This window comes from Macaca mulatta, chromosome 7 (assembly GCF_049350105.2).
Source record: "Macaca mulatta isolate MMU2019108-1 chromosome 7, T2T-MMU8v2.0, whole genome shotgun sequence".
NCBI lineage: Eukaryota > Metazoa > Chordata > Mammalia > Primates > Cercopithecidae > Macaca > Macaca mulatta.
Window position 1 is genome coordinate 164,709,558 of NC_133412.1, and position 17,499 is coordinate 164,727,056.

The 17,499-nt window shown below is 37.6% G+C and overlaps 1 protein-coding gene across 3 annotated transcripts in view; it reads right to left on the reverse strand.

Annotated features, from left to right (window-relative positions):
• Positions 1 to 703: 703 nt before the first annotated feature.
• The window catches only part of PPP4R3A (protein phosphatase 4 regulatory subunit 3A), a 51,018-nt gene continuing 34,222 nt past the window's right edge, over positions 704 to 17,499 (reverse strand). For all 3 annotated transcript variants that reach the window (XM_015144381.3, XM_077941626.1, XM_077941625.1), the window contains 8 exons: positions 15,867 to 15,998; positions 15,661 to 15,763; positions 13,493 to 13,651; positions 7,991 to 8,160; positions 5,379 to 5,521; positions 4,702 to 4,892; positions 4,025 to 4,251; positions 704 to 1,964 (listed from right to left, as the gene is read on the reverse strand). In XM_015144381.3, the coding sequence (XP_014999867.1) occupies positions 1,854 to 1,964; positions 4,025 to 4,251; positions 4,702 to 4,892; positions 5,379 to 5,521; positions 7,991 to 8,160; positions 13,493 to 13,651; positions 15,661 to 15,763; positions 15,867 to 15,998 (1,236 nt within the window). In that variant the 3' untranslated portion in view covers positions 704 to 1,853. The remainder of the gene's footprint in view (positions 1,965 to 4,024; positions 4,252 to 4,701; positions 4,893 to 5,378; positions 5,522 to 7,990; positions 8,161 to 13,492; positions 13,652 to 15,660; positions 15,764 to 15,866; positions 15,999 to 17,499) is intronic.

Here is a 17,499-nt window from a genome sequence, read left to right on the forward strand (position 1 = left end):
TCAAGAATCACCCAGAAAGGTCAGTTTTAGACATATGTTTAAGGCAGAAACATTACTTGACATGGGGCTTTTTAGGTAAAAAAGGAAGACATAATATAATTGGCTTAGATCCTAAGAGTTTTTCTTCTCTTTATTTGCAAGATAAGTTGATTAACTTCAATTATTAATAACCAAAACTTGTGCCTCTGAATTAGATCTATACTCTAGTGAGATATAATCTCATGCACCCAAAGTTTTTGTTGTTAAAAAAAATTAGCCAATAATAAAACTTTTAATGACTGTAGCAAGTTGACACTTTCTGGTTTTCTATCCAACTATTCAATATAGTCTTGTATTTGGTACCACCATTAGAATTTACTGAGGAATAAACAAGACAAGATAGAGAAGCACACAGTGCTTGCTAGATACTCAGTTAAAGTATATGATACTTAAAATAGCATCCTTTCCAGGATATGAAGTTTTACTCACATTTGAAAATATATTCTCAAGTTCTAAACTCTTCACTTTAAAAAGTGAGGGTAAGTAGAGTTATTTTCATTTTCCTTGAAAGAATTTGATCACATCTAAGACAACAAAAAGAACCTATTTAAAGGGTGATGGTCCTCTGGCCAGGTATTTATTTAGAAACCACCACTTACAAGTCAAACTGGTATTCCAAAGGGAGTAGTTAAAAACAAAAACAAGAAACATACAACTAATACAATTTCTCTTACTCTTCACTTTTCTTTTTATTATTCAAAAGTCAAATGTTTTTAAATCATCCATCCTCAATTTTGATTTAATGTACCGTCATTTCCCCAAGAAAAGAAATTTCAGAATCTCTTTGGAATACTAATTTCATGTTGCTAGATTTAACAAAACTGTTGAAGTTTTAAATTCCACTCTATTTCCCTGAATTCTCAAGACAGTTGCTGATGTAAATTTTAATATAAAATATTTAGTCACAAAATAGTATTGCTTTTGTATGCACATAGTTGTAAGATTACTTTGCTTTTTGTCAATAAAAACTATACCATCTTTCATAAAACTCTAAACAAATTAAGAACTGTGATGTAGAACAAAAATTACACATGGTAAAACAGGTACCAGCACAACGTTAGGTTATATTACATCAAAAAAAGTTTTAATGGTCCCAAATATATATACTCAACAACTAAGCATACACTCAGGGGAGGAAAAAAAAAAATCAAAAACAAAATAAAACAAAAAATTATGACACAAATGACCACATCTAGAATTCCACTCAATCTTTAATCAAGTAGGGAGAAATCCCCACTTAAAAAAAAAAAATCTGCAGTTTGAAGGGCAAAGGGAACAGATAAAAAAGAGGAAAACTTTATATTCGCCCCTCCCCCACAGAGGTTTTCCAAACCTGTTGTAGTTTGACTAAAATGTTCAGAATGTATGATTTTAAAGGCAGGTCTCTTTATACAAAGAAACTGCTGGCATTCTTAACTAGTGAAGAATTATGGCAGAAAGGCCCATTCTTCTGAGTCTCAAACATGGTCCAAGAAAGCGTATTCTGATTGTAGCAACTGACCAGTCAATCCAGAGTTCCACTTACAAAACCCCTGCCCTGTTGGCTTTTTGTTTCCATTTCCTTCCCTGAGAAAAGGGCAATGTGTGGTCCAAGCTGGAGAGCTCAAAGGCTTAAGTCTTTCCCCTAAATGTATGATATCCCCTCCTCCTGCTCCATTGAATTGGCACTTGATGAGCAGAAGTCAAGTGTAAGAGGCTGATCTGTGTCAGTCACATTCACAAGAGACCACTGCACGTTGTTGTGGATTTTGTGTGGGGGAGGGGTGGAGAATCAGTTTTTTTCAACAGGTACTGATCCTAGGCCGTTGCCATTATTATGAATCAAATTTTGCTTTCTTTGACAATGGTAACGTATCTTCCTTATCTTCATCCTCATCATCATCTTCATCATCATCAGGATAATCTACCAGACCCACGAGGCCTCCCTGTTCAGCAATAAGGATTAAAGAACAGAAAACAAAACACATATTAAAAACACCGGTGTTTTATGGCTGGAGAAAGAAAATAGATCCTACCAACACAGTACATTTTTTTTCAAAGTCGAAGTCTCACTATGTCGCCCAGGCTGGAGTGCAGTGAACTGCAGGAACCCACCTCCTGGGTTCAAGCAATTCTCCCTGCCTTAGCCTCCCGAGTAGCTGGGATTACAGGCGCCCACCACCACGCCTGGCTAATTTTTGTATTTTTACTAGAGACAAGGTTTTGTCATGTTGGCCAGCCCGGTCTTGAACTCCTGACCTCAGGTGATCCACCCGCCTTGGCCTCTCAAAGTGCTGGGATTACAGGTATGAGTCACTGCACCCAACTTAAAGCAAAAACATGTAAGCAGTTTATACTAGCAAATTACCCAGGAGTTAGAAAATGAATGAAAAATATTTCAAGACTTAACAGCACATTAAAAATTTTTTGAACATAAAGTCTAAAATAGTATAAAAATGAGACTGAGAGTGGTGATGCATGCCTATGATTCCAGCACTTTGGGAGGCTGAGGCAGAGGGATCACATGAGGACAGGAGTTCGAGACCAGCCTGGCCTGTTAATTAACATGCTGAAACCCTGTCTCTTAATAAAATTACAAAAATTAGCCAGGCGTGGTGGTGCACATCTGTAATCCCAGCTACTCGGGAGGCCGAAGCACAAGAATCACTTTAATCCAGAAGGTGAAGATTGCAGTGAGCCAAGATCACGCCACTGCACTCCAGCCTGGGTGACAGACTGAGACTCTGTCTCAAGAAAAGGAGGAAAAAAAAAAGTACTAAAATGAAAGCTGCAGCAGATAAAGAGACCACCAGAAATGAGGGTAGACAGGCTGTTCTATTAGAAGTTAGGAAAGCAATTCTACCTTGACTCTTCCTCATCATTTCATCTGGGTTTCCTTTTGGCCCTGATCCTTCACCAGAAACCACTGCCCCTTGCTTTATTTAGATGCTAAGGGAAAAATTCACATTGCTCTGCTCTCAAGCATGTCTCAGATTCACTTCTTAGCCATTAGGACTCTACAGCTCACGCCAGAAAAAAAAAAAGACTGAATGGGCATTACATGTCTGATTTAGATCACTGATTCCCAAATGCCAGTCTTTTAACTGCTAGTCTGCTAGCCCAAAAATCAATATATTATGTCTCAAAAGAAAAGGGTGGTTGGCCTAAGAAGCCCCCAAAACTGGTTTTATTCGGAGATTGCATGTTCTCTACATTTTTCTTATTAAGATTTTGTTCTTTTTTTTTTGTTGAGACGGAGTCTCTTTCTGTTGCACAGGCTGGAGTGTCATGGCGCCGATCTCAGCTCACTGCAAGCTCCGCCTCCCAGGTTCACGCCATTCTTCTGCCTCAGCCTCCAGAGTAGCTGGGACTACAGATTAGCTGGGACTACAGGAGCCCGCCACCACGCCCAGCTAAATTTTTGTATTTTTAGTAGAGACGGGGTTTCACTGTGTTAGCCAAAATTGTCTTGATCTCCTGACCTTGTGACCCACCCGCCTCGGCCTCCCAAAGTGCTGGGCCCTTGTGAGCCACAGCGCCTGGCCTTGTTCTTTTCTTATATGAAATGTTAGTGACAGTAGATGTTTAAGTTTTCTTAAAAAAATAAACCATAACTGGCAAAGTAAAGTCAGAAGTATCCAGATATTTAGATTATTATTTCCCCACAAAGGCTTTATCTCGGTATTAGGAAAATTTATTCGAGAATAACTGAAAACCTTAAACATTTCTGTGAATGTTCTGACATACAAATTTGAAGTTGCAGTTCTAAAATGCAAAATACCCAAGTGAGAATTCACACTATATTCAGACTTTTGCATTGGTCATAAAAAGACTTTCAGAAATTTCTCAACATTTATATAAGTTCAAGTGGTGGGGGGGACTCATCCTCTAGTTCGCGAATGTTAAATCAGTTCTAGGTGGCAGTAACCAAAGGGAATCTTAGTAAAAATTGTTGAGAAAGCTTAAATTGGAAAAAAAGGGGGCAAAATGGGAGTCAAAAATGTACCTTTGTAGTAATAGCTGCCGTCTGAGATGTATTTTTAGGTACGGATCCAGGAGAGCCTGGAGATCCTGGGGATCCAGGTGATCCCGGAGAACCAGGCAGATTTGTTGTAGATGACTGGCTGGTGAGGTTAGTCTTCGTTCCACTGGACAGGGAAAGCTTGAAACTTGGGCTCTGCCGTCCAGAAAGATTTGTTTTCAGAAGCACTTCCTTTTCCTCACTTTCTTTTACTAAAAATGAGAATACTGTCAATAGTTGTCCCCCATACTCATTCTTTTTTAAATTTCCCCAAATGAGGTAACACTAAAATACATTTAACCAGCTTACTCCACTGGGTAGAAACACTGAAGTTCAATTTATAAATGAAGCTTACCAAAACACTAAACAAAATTCCATTCATTGGATCTTACTCCAGAGAAGAAGTGAAACCTTCAGAATCATATTCAGTATCGCTACCCTTCCTGAAATAGTATATTCCTTATTCAACTCAAATTAAGAAAACTTAGTCTCTGCCTGCACAACACTGCTATTCAGTCACATCCCATAAAGCAATGGAGTCTTTAAAACCTATGCCATCACACATTCCAAGCAAATATTAACTAATCATTTTGTCAAGAAATAAGAATAAATCTAGAGTGAGAAAGCCTTAATTTTCTCTTGGCCATTTTTTTCCCACATACATTTCTTCCTTTCCATGAATTTACTTATTGGATCCATAATATCATCATCATTTTTAGTTTTGTCAGATGGAGACACTACAGCTTCCCCATCTTCCATGTCATCTTCATCTGTGTTAAACCACATCTCTTCTTCATCTTCTAGTGTTCTGGCATCTCTTCGATATCTATGATTCCTCAAAATGGAACGCATACTACGAGCAGAGAAGAAAGAGTAAATACAATCATATATGGACTTAATTGTACTGTTACAGATGACTTATTAAATTAACATAGGGAATTAACAAGAAATTTACAAATATTAAAATATCAATGTAAATCCAGGTAGATTAATGTACAAAATTTTAAAGAATAATTTGTAACTTTAGTAACTTGTAAATTTAAAGCAAGTAATATAATGCTCTGATTTTATTTTGAACACATGAAGCCTCACTGCCACTGTTTGGTCTTTTTGTTTTTTTTTCATTATCTAGCTTGATACATGCCTAAGGTATTATACTAACAACCAGCTAAATCTTCAGGGAAACATTTATGCTGACCCTTACAGGAAGCTACAATTTCTATTTGCTATCTGCTGATTTGCCAGTTCCTTGTCAAGCCAAATAATATCAAATAAACAATAAAGCCACTACCACACAACTTGATGTTGAACGAATATGTTTAAATGTATGGTCATTTACCTGTCAAGTTTGGGATTATCTTGCCTTTCTCTTTGTTGTTCAAATCTCAGTTTTAATCCTTTAAATGTCTGTACATAATCTACATCTTCCAGTGCTTTCCAGTAATTTTCAATTACATGAGCAGTTAATGATTTTATATCTTCCTACAGAAAAGAATAGCAATGAAAAAATGATAGGAAAATGTCATTTTAGCAAGATGAGGCTTAATTTAATAAATTCATACCCACCAAAAGTAGCTTAATTTCATAAAATTACATAATCTTAGAGATAGCCAAACAATAAAAAATGGGAATAACATATATTGGCTACTAAAATAGTCCCCAATTTATCTATGGGTCTTTTTTTTTCTTTTTAGATGGAGTTTTGCTCTTGTTGCCCAGGCTGGAGTGCGATGGTGTGATCTCGGCTCACTGCAACCTCTGCCTCCTGGATTCAAGCGATTCTCCTGCCTCAGCCTCCCGAGTAGCTGGGATTACAGGCATGCACCACTATGCCTGGCTAATTTTGTATTTTTAGTAGAGATGGGGTTTCTCCATGCTGGTCAGGCTGGTCTCAAACTCCTGACCCCAGGTGATCCACCTGCCTCTGCCTCCCAAAGTGCTAGGATTACAGGTGTGAGCCATTGCGCCCAGCTATCTATGGGTCTTTGGGTCTTTATCTATGGTCTATGGGTCTTTACAAAGTAAATGCCCAGGTCTTGCCCTAGGTGATTCTGATTCTGATGTGTGCGCTGGGTATGTGTATTTTATTTTTTTAAGAGATGGGGTCTCGCTCTGGCACCCAGGTTGAGATATAGTGGTATGATCATAGCTCACTGCAGCCTTGAACTCCTGGGCTCAAGCAATCCTCCCGCCTCAGCCTCCCGAGCAGCTAGGACTATAGACATGCACCACCATACAGGGCTAAGTTTTAAAGAAAAAATTTTGTAGAGATGGGGTCTTTATATGTTGCCCGAGTTAGTCTCTAACTCCTGGCCTCAAGCAATCCTCCCACCTTGGCCTACCAAAGTGCTAGGATTACAGGCATAAGCCACTATCCCTGGCCATGGACATTTGTTTTACTAATCAATTTTTATTTTAGGTTCAGGGGTCCATGTGTGTATTTGTTATATGGGTAAACTGCCTGTCACAGGGGTTTGGTGTATAGGTTATTTCATCACCCAGGTAGTAAGCACAGTACCCAATAGGTAGTTTTTCAATGCTCACCTTCTCCCACTCTCTACCCTCAAGTGGCCCTGGTATCTGCTGTTATTCCCTTCTTTACTTCCATGTGTACTCAAAGTTTAGTTCCCACTTCCAAGTGAGCACACACAGTAGCCATGCATATTTTAAAAGCATGTCACAGGCTGGGTGAAGAGGCTCATGCCTGTAATCCCAGCACTTTGGGAGGCCGAGGTGGGCAGATCACCTGAGGTCAGGAGGTCAAGACCAGCCTGGCCAACATGGTGAAACCCTATCTCTACTAAAAATACAAAAATTAGCCAGGTGTGGTCGTGCATGTCTGTAATCCCAGCTACTCGAGAGGCTGAAGCACAAGAATCGCATGAACCTGGGAGGTGGAAGGTGCAGTGAGTCGAGATCATGGCACTGCACTTCAGCCTGGTAATAGAGACTCTGTCCCCACCCCCCAAAAAGAGCATGTTACAGAAAAGTTCTGGAGACGGATAATGGTGATGGCTGCACAACAATGTGAATGTATACTTTAAAATGGTTAAAATAGCAAGTTTAATGTTATGTATTATTTTATCCCAACTTTTAAAAAAGCATGACATCCAGGTACTATGGTATGCACCTACAGTCTCAATTACTTGTGAGGCTGAGATGCGAGGATCATTTGAGCCCAGTTGGGCAACATAGCAAAACCCTGTCTCTAAAAAAACGAACAAAACAAAAAGCCATGCCAGATAAATTTGCACAGCATCAATGAGAACCACTAGCTTATTACATTACTAGAGAATAAGGAGTATTATGAAATTGGTCTTTAGAAATGTGTAAGCTAAGAAAAACACATTCGAATGCTTATCTGTCAAGTGTAGTTTTGCTTTCTTAAAATGATTACTGTGACCATCTTACAAAGCAGCAGTCCCCTACAAAGCAGCAGTCCCTAACCTTTTTGGTTTCATGAAAGACAATTTTTCCACAAACTGGGGTCAGGGTGGGGGATGCACGGTTTCGGGATGAAATTGTTCCACCTCACAGTTAACCCAAGGGTTCATGCTCCTAGGAGAATCTAATGCTGCTGCTGATCTGACAAGAGGTAGAGCTCAGGCAGTAACGCCTGCTTGCCTGCAGCTTACTTCCTGCTGTGCAGCCTGGTTCCTAACAGGTTATGGACTGGTCCTCGGCCAAGGGGTTGAGGACCCCTGCTATAAAAGATTTGTAGCTGCTGAGAGGTAAGACGTAGCTTGAATCAAATCTCTCATAGGCTGGTGCTACTTTTTTTTTTTTTTTTTAAACTCTCCAAATATTATATAAGGAAGCTTATATATTATATGAGGAAATATTATTATAAGGAAGCAAATATTATATAAATAAGCCAAAATACTAGGTAATGCATATTCAATTTTCTCAAACAATTAAAACAAAAATTCTAATTAAAAATACAGAACCTACCACTCTAATAAATTCAAACATCTCTATTATGGCAGAGTTCATCAGATTGTAGCGGGATCCATTGTTGAGAAATGCTTTGACTACTGGTTCAAACAAAAAACTTTTCATTATATAGCGGTTGTAAAACTCATCTTTTAATCCAATAATCTTTCTCTTAAAACGAAGGGCACCTGAAACACAGAGGCATTGTTGTTTAAATCACATACCACGCTTCCATACTTTAGACTTACCAAACAAAATAAACCATCACACCAAGAAAAACTATTTAACATATATCAATAATTATTTGTGATGTTTGCACTTCCGGAACTGTGAACCTGAAGATAAGGATTATGAAAGTGTTATCAGAAAAATGTCTTCTAAAAGTAGTATATGTCATCATAGAACACAAGTCTTAGAAAGCCAGAAAAATTCTGAAAATAAACCAGTTACTAATGACCAAAATGTAATTTACATCTAAAATAAGAGCTAAGACAAACGAATGAACCTATCACACTACTTAAGATGAAAAAATTCAACATTACCTTTTATATCCACCTTAATAGAAAAAAACCAGTGTTTTATTAGGGCAATCCACTAATAATTTGATCTTCAATATTTTTGGACACTCTTGGAAATTTTATTTATTTGTAGATGTGGCTGTCGAAAGGCCATAAACCCACAAAAATCTGCATGACCCAAAATTTGCCTTGCCATAGTTTAGAAATAAATTTAGAGGATATTATTTAAAATGTGGTCCTCTATGCTTATTGTAGCGAGTATGCTTTTTAATTTTTTTCTAGTTTTCATTTTCATAATTAATTAGGGTTTAACTTACAGATTAAAAGGTATATTTACATCTTGAGGTATGGGGAGTTACTTAAGTCACCATTCGTCAAGACACAAATATACTCAGACAGCTAGACTTCAACAAAGCCCTCTTTACCTAAATGGAATTATCAGTAAGTTAATGCCCCAGTTATTGTAAACAGTGCAAAAAAGCATACTCACTTCATGCAGTCACATCGTCTTCGGTTGGCAAGATTAAATATTGTGTTTGTATTTTGGTTTCTTTGGAGATCATGGAAGTGGCTCGTTAAATTGCCAATTTGCTATTAATCAAGTCCTTCATGAGCAGGTAGCCAGGCAACCATGCTGACACGGTTTCTGGGTGGGAAGGCAGAGGAGTAAAGCAGCTCAATTTTTCTTTAGTTGGCAGAAAAGAGGTCCACAAGTGAATGCCCAATTAGGTACAGTTATTAACTGCCTTAACAATGCAACTTATTTAAGAGTGTATCTTTCTTAAGAAACACTCTGGGCAGGGAGTTTCTAGTTTATAGAATAATTGCATTTTGTTTTTTAAACTACTGAATATTTTTGAAAACATAATCATGGTGAACTAAGACATTTTAAACACTAAGAGGCATCTTTCTGTGTGATAAGTCAAAGCCTAACAAGGGTTTATTTTCCCAAAACAGTATTTTCAGTTTGCATTTTTAAGCTTATTTGACAAAGGAACTTACTGAGGCATTTCTGTTTGTTAAGAATAAAAATCAGTACTTTAGAGCTCATGCTAACAGACCACATTTTAAACTTGTAGTAATTAAGGCAGGAGTATTACTATTTTAAGAATTTGTACTCCAACTTTGCGGGCTTTGTGGAGACTTGTGTCCTACCATAACACACACACAAACACACACACTGACCCCTCTTGTCTGATTGTAATTCCTAGGTGAGTGAAAAACTCCTTTCCTGAAATTCACTAAGACAAGGGAATGCAGATGGGCACCACCGCACTTCTTTAAGAGCACTTCTATCCAGAAACTGCTGGTGTAGATAGAATGAGGTTCTAGTGGTCTTTTTGTTTTGGTCCTTATTTCCATTTGCGCTTACATTTTTGTATTATTACCACTCAAATCCATGCCTTAAAAGAAACCTGCATCAAAAATATCCAACCACTATTCTTTGCTGTTGAGTAAAAAGCTGCTTTCAAAATTTTACCAGTAAGATCTAGGAAGTCAGGTCACTCAAAGTAGAGTGGAGAAAGCTTTTAGGACAGGCCAAGTTGGCATTGCCACTGGATTTTCAATGTAAAGCACATTCTGCTTCCACTCACATCTCTAACCTTCATTAACATTTCCAGGAACCTCATGTACTTAGTTTCAACCATCTCAAAAAAACATTATTTATCTGTACTTTATAAAACGTGAGATTCCATGTAATAAATTTGTGACTTTTTACTTTGTAACTAATGATAGTTGAATAAATGCCTCTACAATAAAGCTTTATTTCATTCCTTTTTTAAGATTTCCATGTTTTTAATAAGAACAACAAAACACCCTCAAACAACATAAAAGTATGAGCTAAAGGGCTATAATTTAAGATCCAAGGAACTTAATAAGGCCAAGGAAATTGACAGATCTGATACCTAGCCTATAAAGACTGAGTTTAGAAAGGATTGCTAGATACACCCACATACTTAACTAGCTGTCTTTAAATATGACAAAGTATACTAATTAAGCAGCAGCAAATATAAAAAAAATTAAAAGCTCCCGAAATTCCCAAACTGTTACATTTAACTGCTCATTACTGTCTACATTTATGTATGTGCATCTAAACTTAAATATCAATAAACTCTCTCTTAAAAAATACTACACCTAATACTTCAAAGTATACTTTTTTCAGAAGAACCACAAATATCTTAAATTTTCTCAAATTTATTTTAGTTCTTAGATAGCTTTGGTAAAAACTCCTATTGCATACTGTAAAGCCAGTTCTAAAAAGCTTGTTCCTAATGACAGGCATCTCTGTTAGGAAGATACTTATATATCAACCCTGGGAAGAGAGGTACACCAAGAAGTCATTTCAAAGAGTTAGGTTTAATGATAACCTGACTCAGTTTGGAAAATATCAACAACGAAACATAACTAAGATTTTGCTAACATAGTTTCGAACAATAAACTTTCATTTACTTAAAAGATTCTCTCCACAGTTCTCATTAGATTATGAGAAATTTTCTTTGTAATACTGCAAGCAAAATAATGAAATGAGGAACTGAACTAAAGAAAAGTTCTTTCCTTTCAGCTGCATTGTCCTGACTGTCTTTAAAAATGACCAAGTAGGCTAGGCGCGGTGGCTCACGCCTGAATCCCAGCACTTTGGGAGGCTGAGGCAGGTGGATCACGAGGTCAGGAGTTCAAGACCAGCTCGACCAACATGGTGAAACCACATCTCTACTAAAAATACAAAAATTAGCTGGGCGTAGTGGTGTGCTTCTGTAATCGCAGCTACTCAGGAGGCTGAGGCAGGAGAATCGCTTGAACCCGGGGGACGGAGGTTGCAGTGAGCCGAGATAGTGCCACTGCACTCTAGCCAAGGTGACAGAGTGAGACTCTGTCTCAAAAATAAAAAAAAAAGACCAAATATACTTTGTCCACATTTTTTTAAATCCAACTAACATCTTAACTGTGTAGTCAACCAAGAACGCAATACTCTCCCATGACCAAGACACAACTCAAGTTACCACTTGTGTGAAATTTTTCATCTGCCTCATTAAACTGTAACGAATTATTTCCACTATGCATCCAAACACCCTCAATATAGTGCTTATTACGGTTGCATTTTGATTTTCACATGACTCTCTTCTCCCAATGAACTGATTCCGTTGATGGCCAAGTCCAGGTCATAACCATCTTCATTTTCCTAGTACACCAGATGTAAGACAGTAATCAAATCTAAGATGTCACTGATTGAGCTACCAATTATAATGACATGCCATGAATCCATTTATGCTAGAGGTTGCAAATTTTTTTTTGTAAAAAAAAAAAAATCAGACCTGGGTGATGACCTTGAGCAGGATATAAATAACTCCCACAAGCTTAGCATTCCAATAATGGAACACTAGGCATAAATAGGTTAATTGTAAGACTCATCTTGATTTCGGAAATAATGTGTAAAAATGCACATTTTTTGAATCAATGAAATATAGTAGTGTTTAATATGTTCGGTAAAATGAAACTAAATTTATTAATTTATTCAGTTTTTCTATTCTGTTCTCAAATTCCCTTTTCCACACTTGAACAAAACTCTACTGTCAACATAAAACAACAAGTCAAAGAGCTATAAGCTCCCCCTCTAACCTTGGCCTTGGTGTTCTCACTTTTTCTATGATAGGTATATGAGAAAAATGAATATAATATTGCCCTGATGGGAAGTTTAATGCATTTTAAAAGAAATCAACGTTGCTTTTATAAAATTTATTATTTTTCTTGGGTGGGGAGACAGTCTCTCTCTGTTGCCCAGACTGGAGTGCAATGGCGCAATCTCAGCTCACCGCGACATCTGCCTCCCAGGTTCAAGCGATCCTCCTGCCTCAGCCTCCCGAGTAGTTGGGACTACAGGCGTGCAGCACCACACCCAGCTTTGTATTTTTAGTAGAGACGGGGTTTCACCATGTTACCCAGGCGGGCCTCGAACTCCTGACCTCAGGTGATCTGCCAGCCTCATCCTCCCAAAGTGCTGAGATTACAGACATGAGCCACTGCATCTGGCCATTTATTTATATATTTTAAATAAATTTTAATTTATAATTATTTTTATAATATGTAATTATATGATTTAAGGATTTTTTAAAAAATCAATTAAGCAAAACAATTAGAAATGAAGATTAGCAAAAACGGATATATATTCAGGCCTCTAATTAGTCCATGACTATGACTGCTTAAAACAACAACAACAAAAAACACTGAAACTTACCTTTAAAAACCAAAAGGCAAAAATTAAATTACCAGCAGAAATCTCTTACAGAACCTCTAGGGTGCCCCTAAATTTGGTCTAACAACTTACCAATAAGGACCACTTACATACGGAAACTCATTACCTGAGATGTCTGGCTGTTGCTTGATAAAGAACATTCTGAATTAACCTATTTTCAATTCAGAAACATAGTTTTCTCTAACAAACTAGGGTCTTAAGAACATTGTGAAAGTCAATTTTTGAAAAATTTATGTCTAACAACAATCTTATTATGAGACTATACTGCTCTAAAAGAGTCTACAAACGTTTTCACAAATGTCCACCTAGTACATATTTTAGGCTTTGTGGGCCACATATGGTCTCTGTAGCATATTCATTTCCCTCTTCTCAGGTCACCTTTTAAAAACATAAACACGTTTCAGCTTGTAGGCTGTACAATCATAGGCCACGGGCTGGATCTGGCCTCAGCTGTAGTCTGCCACCCCTGCTATAAAATATCCAAGGTAAAATGATCAATGGTGCTGTTTTAGTAATGGAATATAACACTGTAGATACATTCTACTCCCTTACTGTATATTGAGTAAGAAGAGAGTCAAGAAAAACACCTGCTCAGTGTGGCAAACCAGCATAATCAGTGGCAGAGCTAGTATTACGTTACGACCCAGATCTCCTGACTTGTAATCAGTGGTCTTTTCATTTGGGCAATAAGATGTAAAAATATCAACAACATGACAATATACAAAGATGATAAATAATTCTAACACTTACATAATGCCAAGAAAGCATGCTTCGAGGCCATAAGAACTAGCACTCTCCGGAGGATATCCTTATTAATAATGTAGTTCTTTATGTGGTAGGTATGGTGCTCCACACAAAATGTTAACAATTCCAATACAAGTGCCAATAGTTGGGCAGTCTGAAAATCATCTAAAAGAAACCAAACACAACTAATTATATTTAATGACTAACATTTTTCCTTCTAAAATATAAGAACTCAAATTCTAATCAAGTAAAATCCCTTCTATTAACCGAAATATATTAATTTTAGGGAGGAGGAAATCAGCATTTACCGAACGCCTACCATGTGCCAGGAATGATGCTTTACTTTTTAAATTTAATTTTAACAACCCTACAGGGAATTGGTTTCACATTATGAGCCTATTAAACTAACTAGACCCAAGTTGGAAAAGTTAGTAAGGCAGAGTTAGGAAACAAATCTAGAGTATCTGCCTTATTTCAAAATTCAAGGAGCCTCTACCAAGTATCTTAGCATGTTCTCCAACAGATACACTATATGAGGTTCTGCCAGACACCGTGTCATCTTTGGTGCAATTACTCTGTCTCCGTGTTCCCTTGATTCCACAGTGCGTTTTGTGCCTCCTTTACTACTTGTAATGAGTCTACACTGAATTATAATAATTGAATTATCTTTACTCCTCACCAGGCAGCAAACCTCTGAAAGGCTTTTTGTTCATTCCCCCACATTTGGATTATAACACAGTCACTGCTTCCACAAAATCACAATGAGTTCTCATCTTAATAAAGGTTGGAGGAATAGAACATGTGGTTTGGAAAGAAGCCTCAAGCTTTACCCTAATATGAATAAAGCAGGTAAGAAAAATGGACATTCACATTTCATGGACTTGATTCTGGAGTTATACAAAAAGTAAATTTAACATGTATTTTATGTGAGTGCTATAAGTTAATTATGTTATATTAAGAATTCAAGGCTGGGCGTGGTGGCTCACACCCATAATCCCAGCACTTTGGGAGGCCAAGGCGGGCAGATCACTTGAGGCCAGGAGTTTGAGACCAGCTTGGTCAACATGGTGATAACCCCGCCTCTACTAAAAATACAAAAAATTAGCCAGGCATGGTGGCGGGCACCTGTAATCCCAACTACTCAGAAGGCTGGGGCAGGAGAATTGCTTGAACCTGGGAGGCAGAGGCTGCAGTGAACCAGTGAGCCGAGATCACGCCAACGCACTCCAGCCTGGGCAGCAAGATTCGGCTCCAAAAAAAAAAAAAAAAAAAAAAAAAATTTCAAACAACAAAATAATATATTTACTCCTAAAGCTTAACTAAGCAATTTCCGAATGAAGACCTAAAACTACCTCCTAAATTAAACACACACACACATATGCGTTAAAGCTCTAATGAATAAAATGCAAAAATAACAAACCTTAATATATCTTCAATATAAATAAAAGTAGCTTAATACTGTGCAAAAATTCTAGCTCTGTCTATACATCGGAATATAATTTAAAATGAATTTTTTCATAGCTACTGCCTTCTATTTCACCAGTGTAGATGCAAACTGAATACAAATATTGTTCAACAAAAAATTATCTTATTTCTTTTACATGTTTCTAAGTTATCTGATTACAGTACTTTTAGGGAAAAAAATTTTTTTTTTTGAGACGGAGTCTCGCTCTGCTGTCCAGGCTGGAGTGCAGTGGCACGATCTCAGCTCACTTCAAGCTCTGCCTCCCAGGTTTACGCCATTCTCCTGGGACTACAGGTGTCTGCCACCACGCCTACCTAATTTTTTTTGTATTTTTTTAGTAGAGACAAGGTTTCACCATGTTAGCCAGGATGGTCTCGATCTCCTGACCTCGTGATCCATCTGCCTAGGTCTCCCAAAGTGCTGGAATTACAGGTCTTTTAGGGAAATTTTTATCATGAACCTTTCTTTTCAAAATACATTATTAACACTCCAGGTTGCTTTTGATAAAAACAAACAAACAAACAAACAAATTGTTAAGACCTCTATGTTAACCTGATGGTTTGAACTTTTAAAGACTACTACTTTTTAAAAGGTGCGTCCTCCCAGCCTCTACCTCCCGCTAACTGCGTCCTAACAAGATTACTTAACACCAACTTTGAATTCAGCATTCAAGAACAGAGAACTTAACTACCAACCTGAATTATCTTACCTTTACTAGGTTTGTCTTCTGTTGTATTCGCTAGTAAAGGAGCAGTGAGAACATGCATACAGTGCTTGTAGAAGAAACCCAGAAATTCAGTCTTTTCTGTTTTCTAAGGAATCAAAAACATTTCCATGAACTTTAACCGCACCGGTTCCCACCAGCAATACACAATATACTAGCTATGAAAAAGAATAAAAATGCTCATGGCTTACATTGGCAGTGGCTAGCATGTTTTCCGGGTCAACTAAAGTTCGAAGCAGGCCCATAAGTTGGACTGCTCCTCCAAGTTCAGGATCTGTATCACAAATCATATGTTCTATAATGAGGTTGATGAGCAAAATATCCTGGAGAGAAAAAACAGACATACTCAGAATCACTTATTATGAGAGAATGGAAAAATCAAAAACTAAGACACATACCACAGCATTATACCTAGGCTCAAGGTGTTTTGTTAACTGGAAAGTGAAATGTTTAACTCAGTTATCTGATAGGACATATGACTGTTTCATTCCCCAAAGTGTGGTACAGGGACATAGCCCTAAATATAAATTTCTTGTCTATTATCTTTAAATTCCTCTGATTAAAGCAAAAGCAAGGTTTTAGTTTGGTGATAATAGATCTTTACAACTTTCTAATAACGTAATCTACCTTTTGAAGAAAGCCAGTGGGTTTTATGACCATAGCTTTAACAGTAAGAATATTTAGGTAGGATTTACATCATCATTCTACTTTCATTGCTTTTATTTTTATGTTATCTTATTTTATCTTATTTTATTTTGAGATGGAGTTTCGCTCTTATTGCCTAGGTTGGAGTGCAATGGCACAATCTCAGCTCACTACAACCTCCACCTCCTGGGTTCAAGCGATTCTCCTGCCTCGGCCTCCCTAGTGGCTGAGATTACAGGCATGCGCCACCACGCCCAGCTAATTTTGTACTTTTAGTAGGGATGGGGTTTCTCCATGTTGGTCAGGCTGGTCTTGAACTCCCTACCTCAGGTGATCCACCCACCTGGGCCTCCCAAAGTGCTGGGATTACAGGCGTGAGCCATCGTGCCCAGTCTATTGCTTTTATCTTTACAGAGTCCTTCTATTTATGGCCAATGATATATGTTCTCCATTTGTAAAAGTGACATAAAATTTCCTTTTAAAATAAATTTAGGAAAAAACTATCTGAATGTCTGAAATTGGAGAAAATTAGACTATGGTATTTAGAGAGTGCAGAGAACAAATGGATTATACACATTCTAAATATCAAAGAAAATAGATGGCTGGTTTTCCTGAGGTCCTATTATGACTGGTATTCCTCACCTAAGAAGTAAGATTGAGAGGGATTCAGTGAGAAAATCCCTGCTCTTGCCTATGTGTATGCAAAGGCAGGATGGACAAGGGATAGAGAAAATGGAGACAGTAGACCGAAATGATGATCAAGAAGAGTGGGAATCAAGAGTCCTATTGACTGAAATGTTATTCTGCTGCAAAACAGAAAAAAAAAAGAGTCCTACTGTATGTATTTTGAGGTATATCCATATATGTTCCTATGTTCAGCTCATGGGTTAAGGGGACCAACAAAAGCCTTTATTTTCAATAATACAGATACTTCGGTTGTAGCAGAATTTTTTTTTTTTTGAGATGGGGTCTGGCTTTGTCACCCAGACTGGAGTACAGTGGAGCAATCATAGCTCACTGCAGTCAAACTCCTGGTCTTAAGATACCCTTCCTTCTCATCTTCCTGAGTATCTGGGACTACAGGTGCATGCCACCATACCTAAGTTTTAAAAATTACTTTTGTAGTAAAGGAGGGTCTTGCTATGTTGCTGAGGCTGACATTAATATTTTATAAAAGAA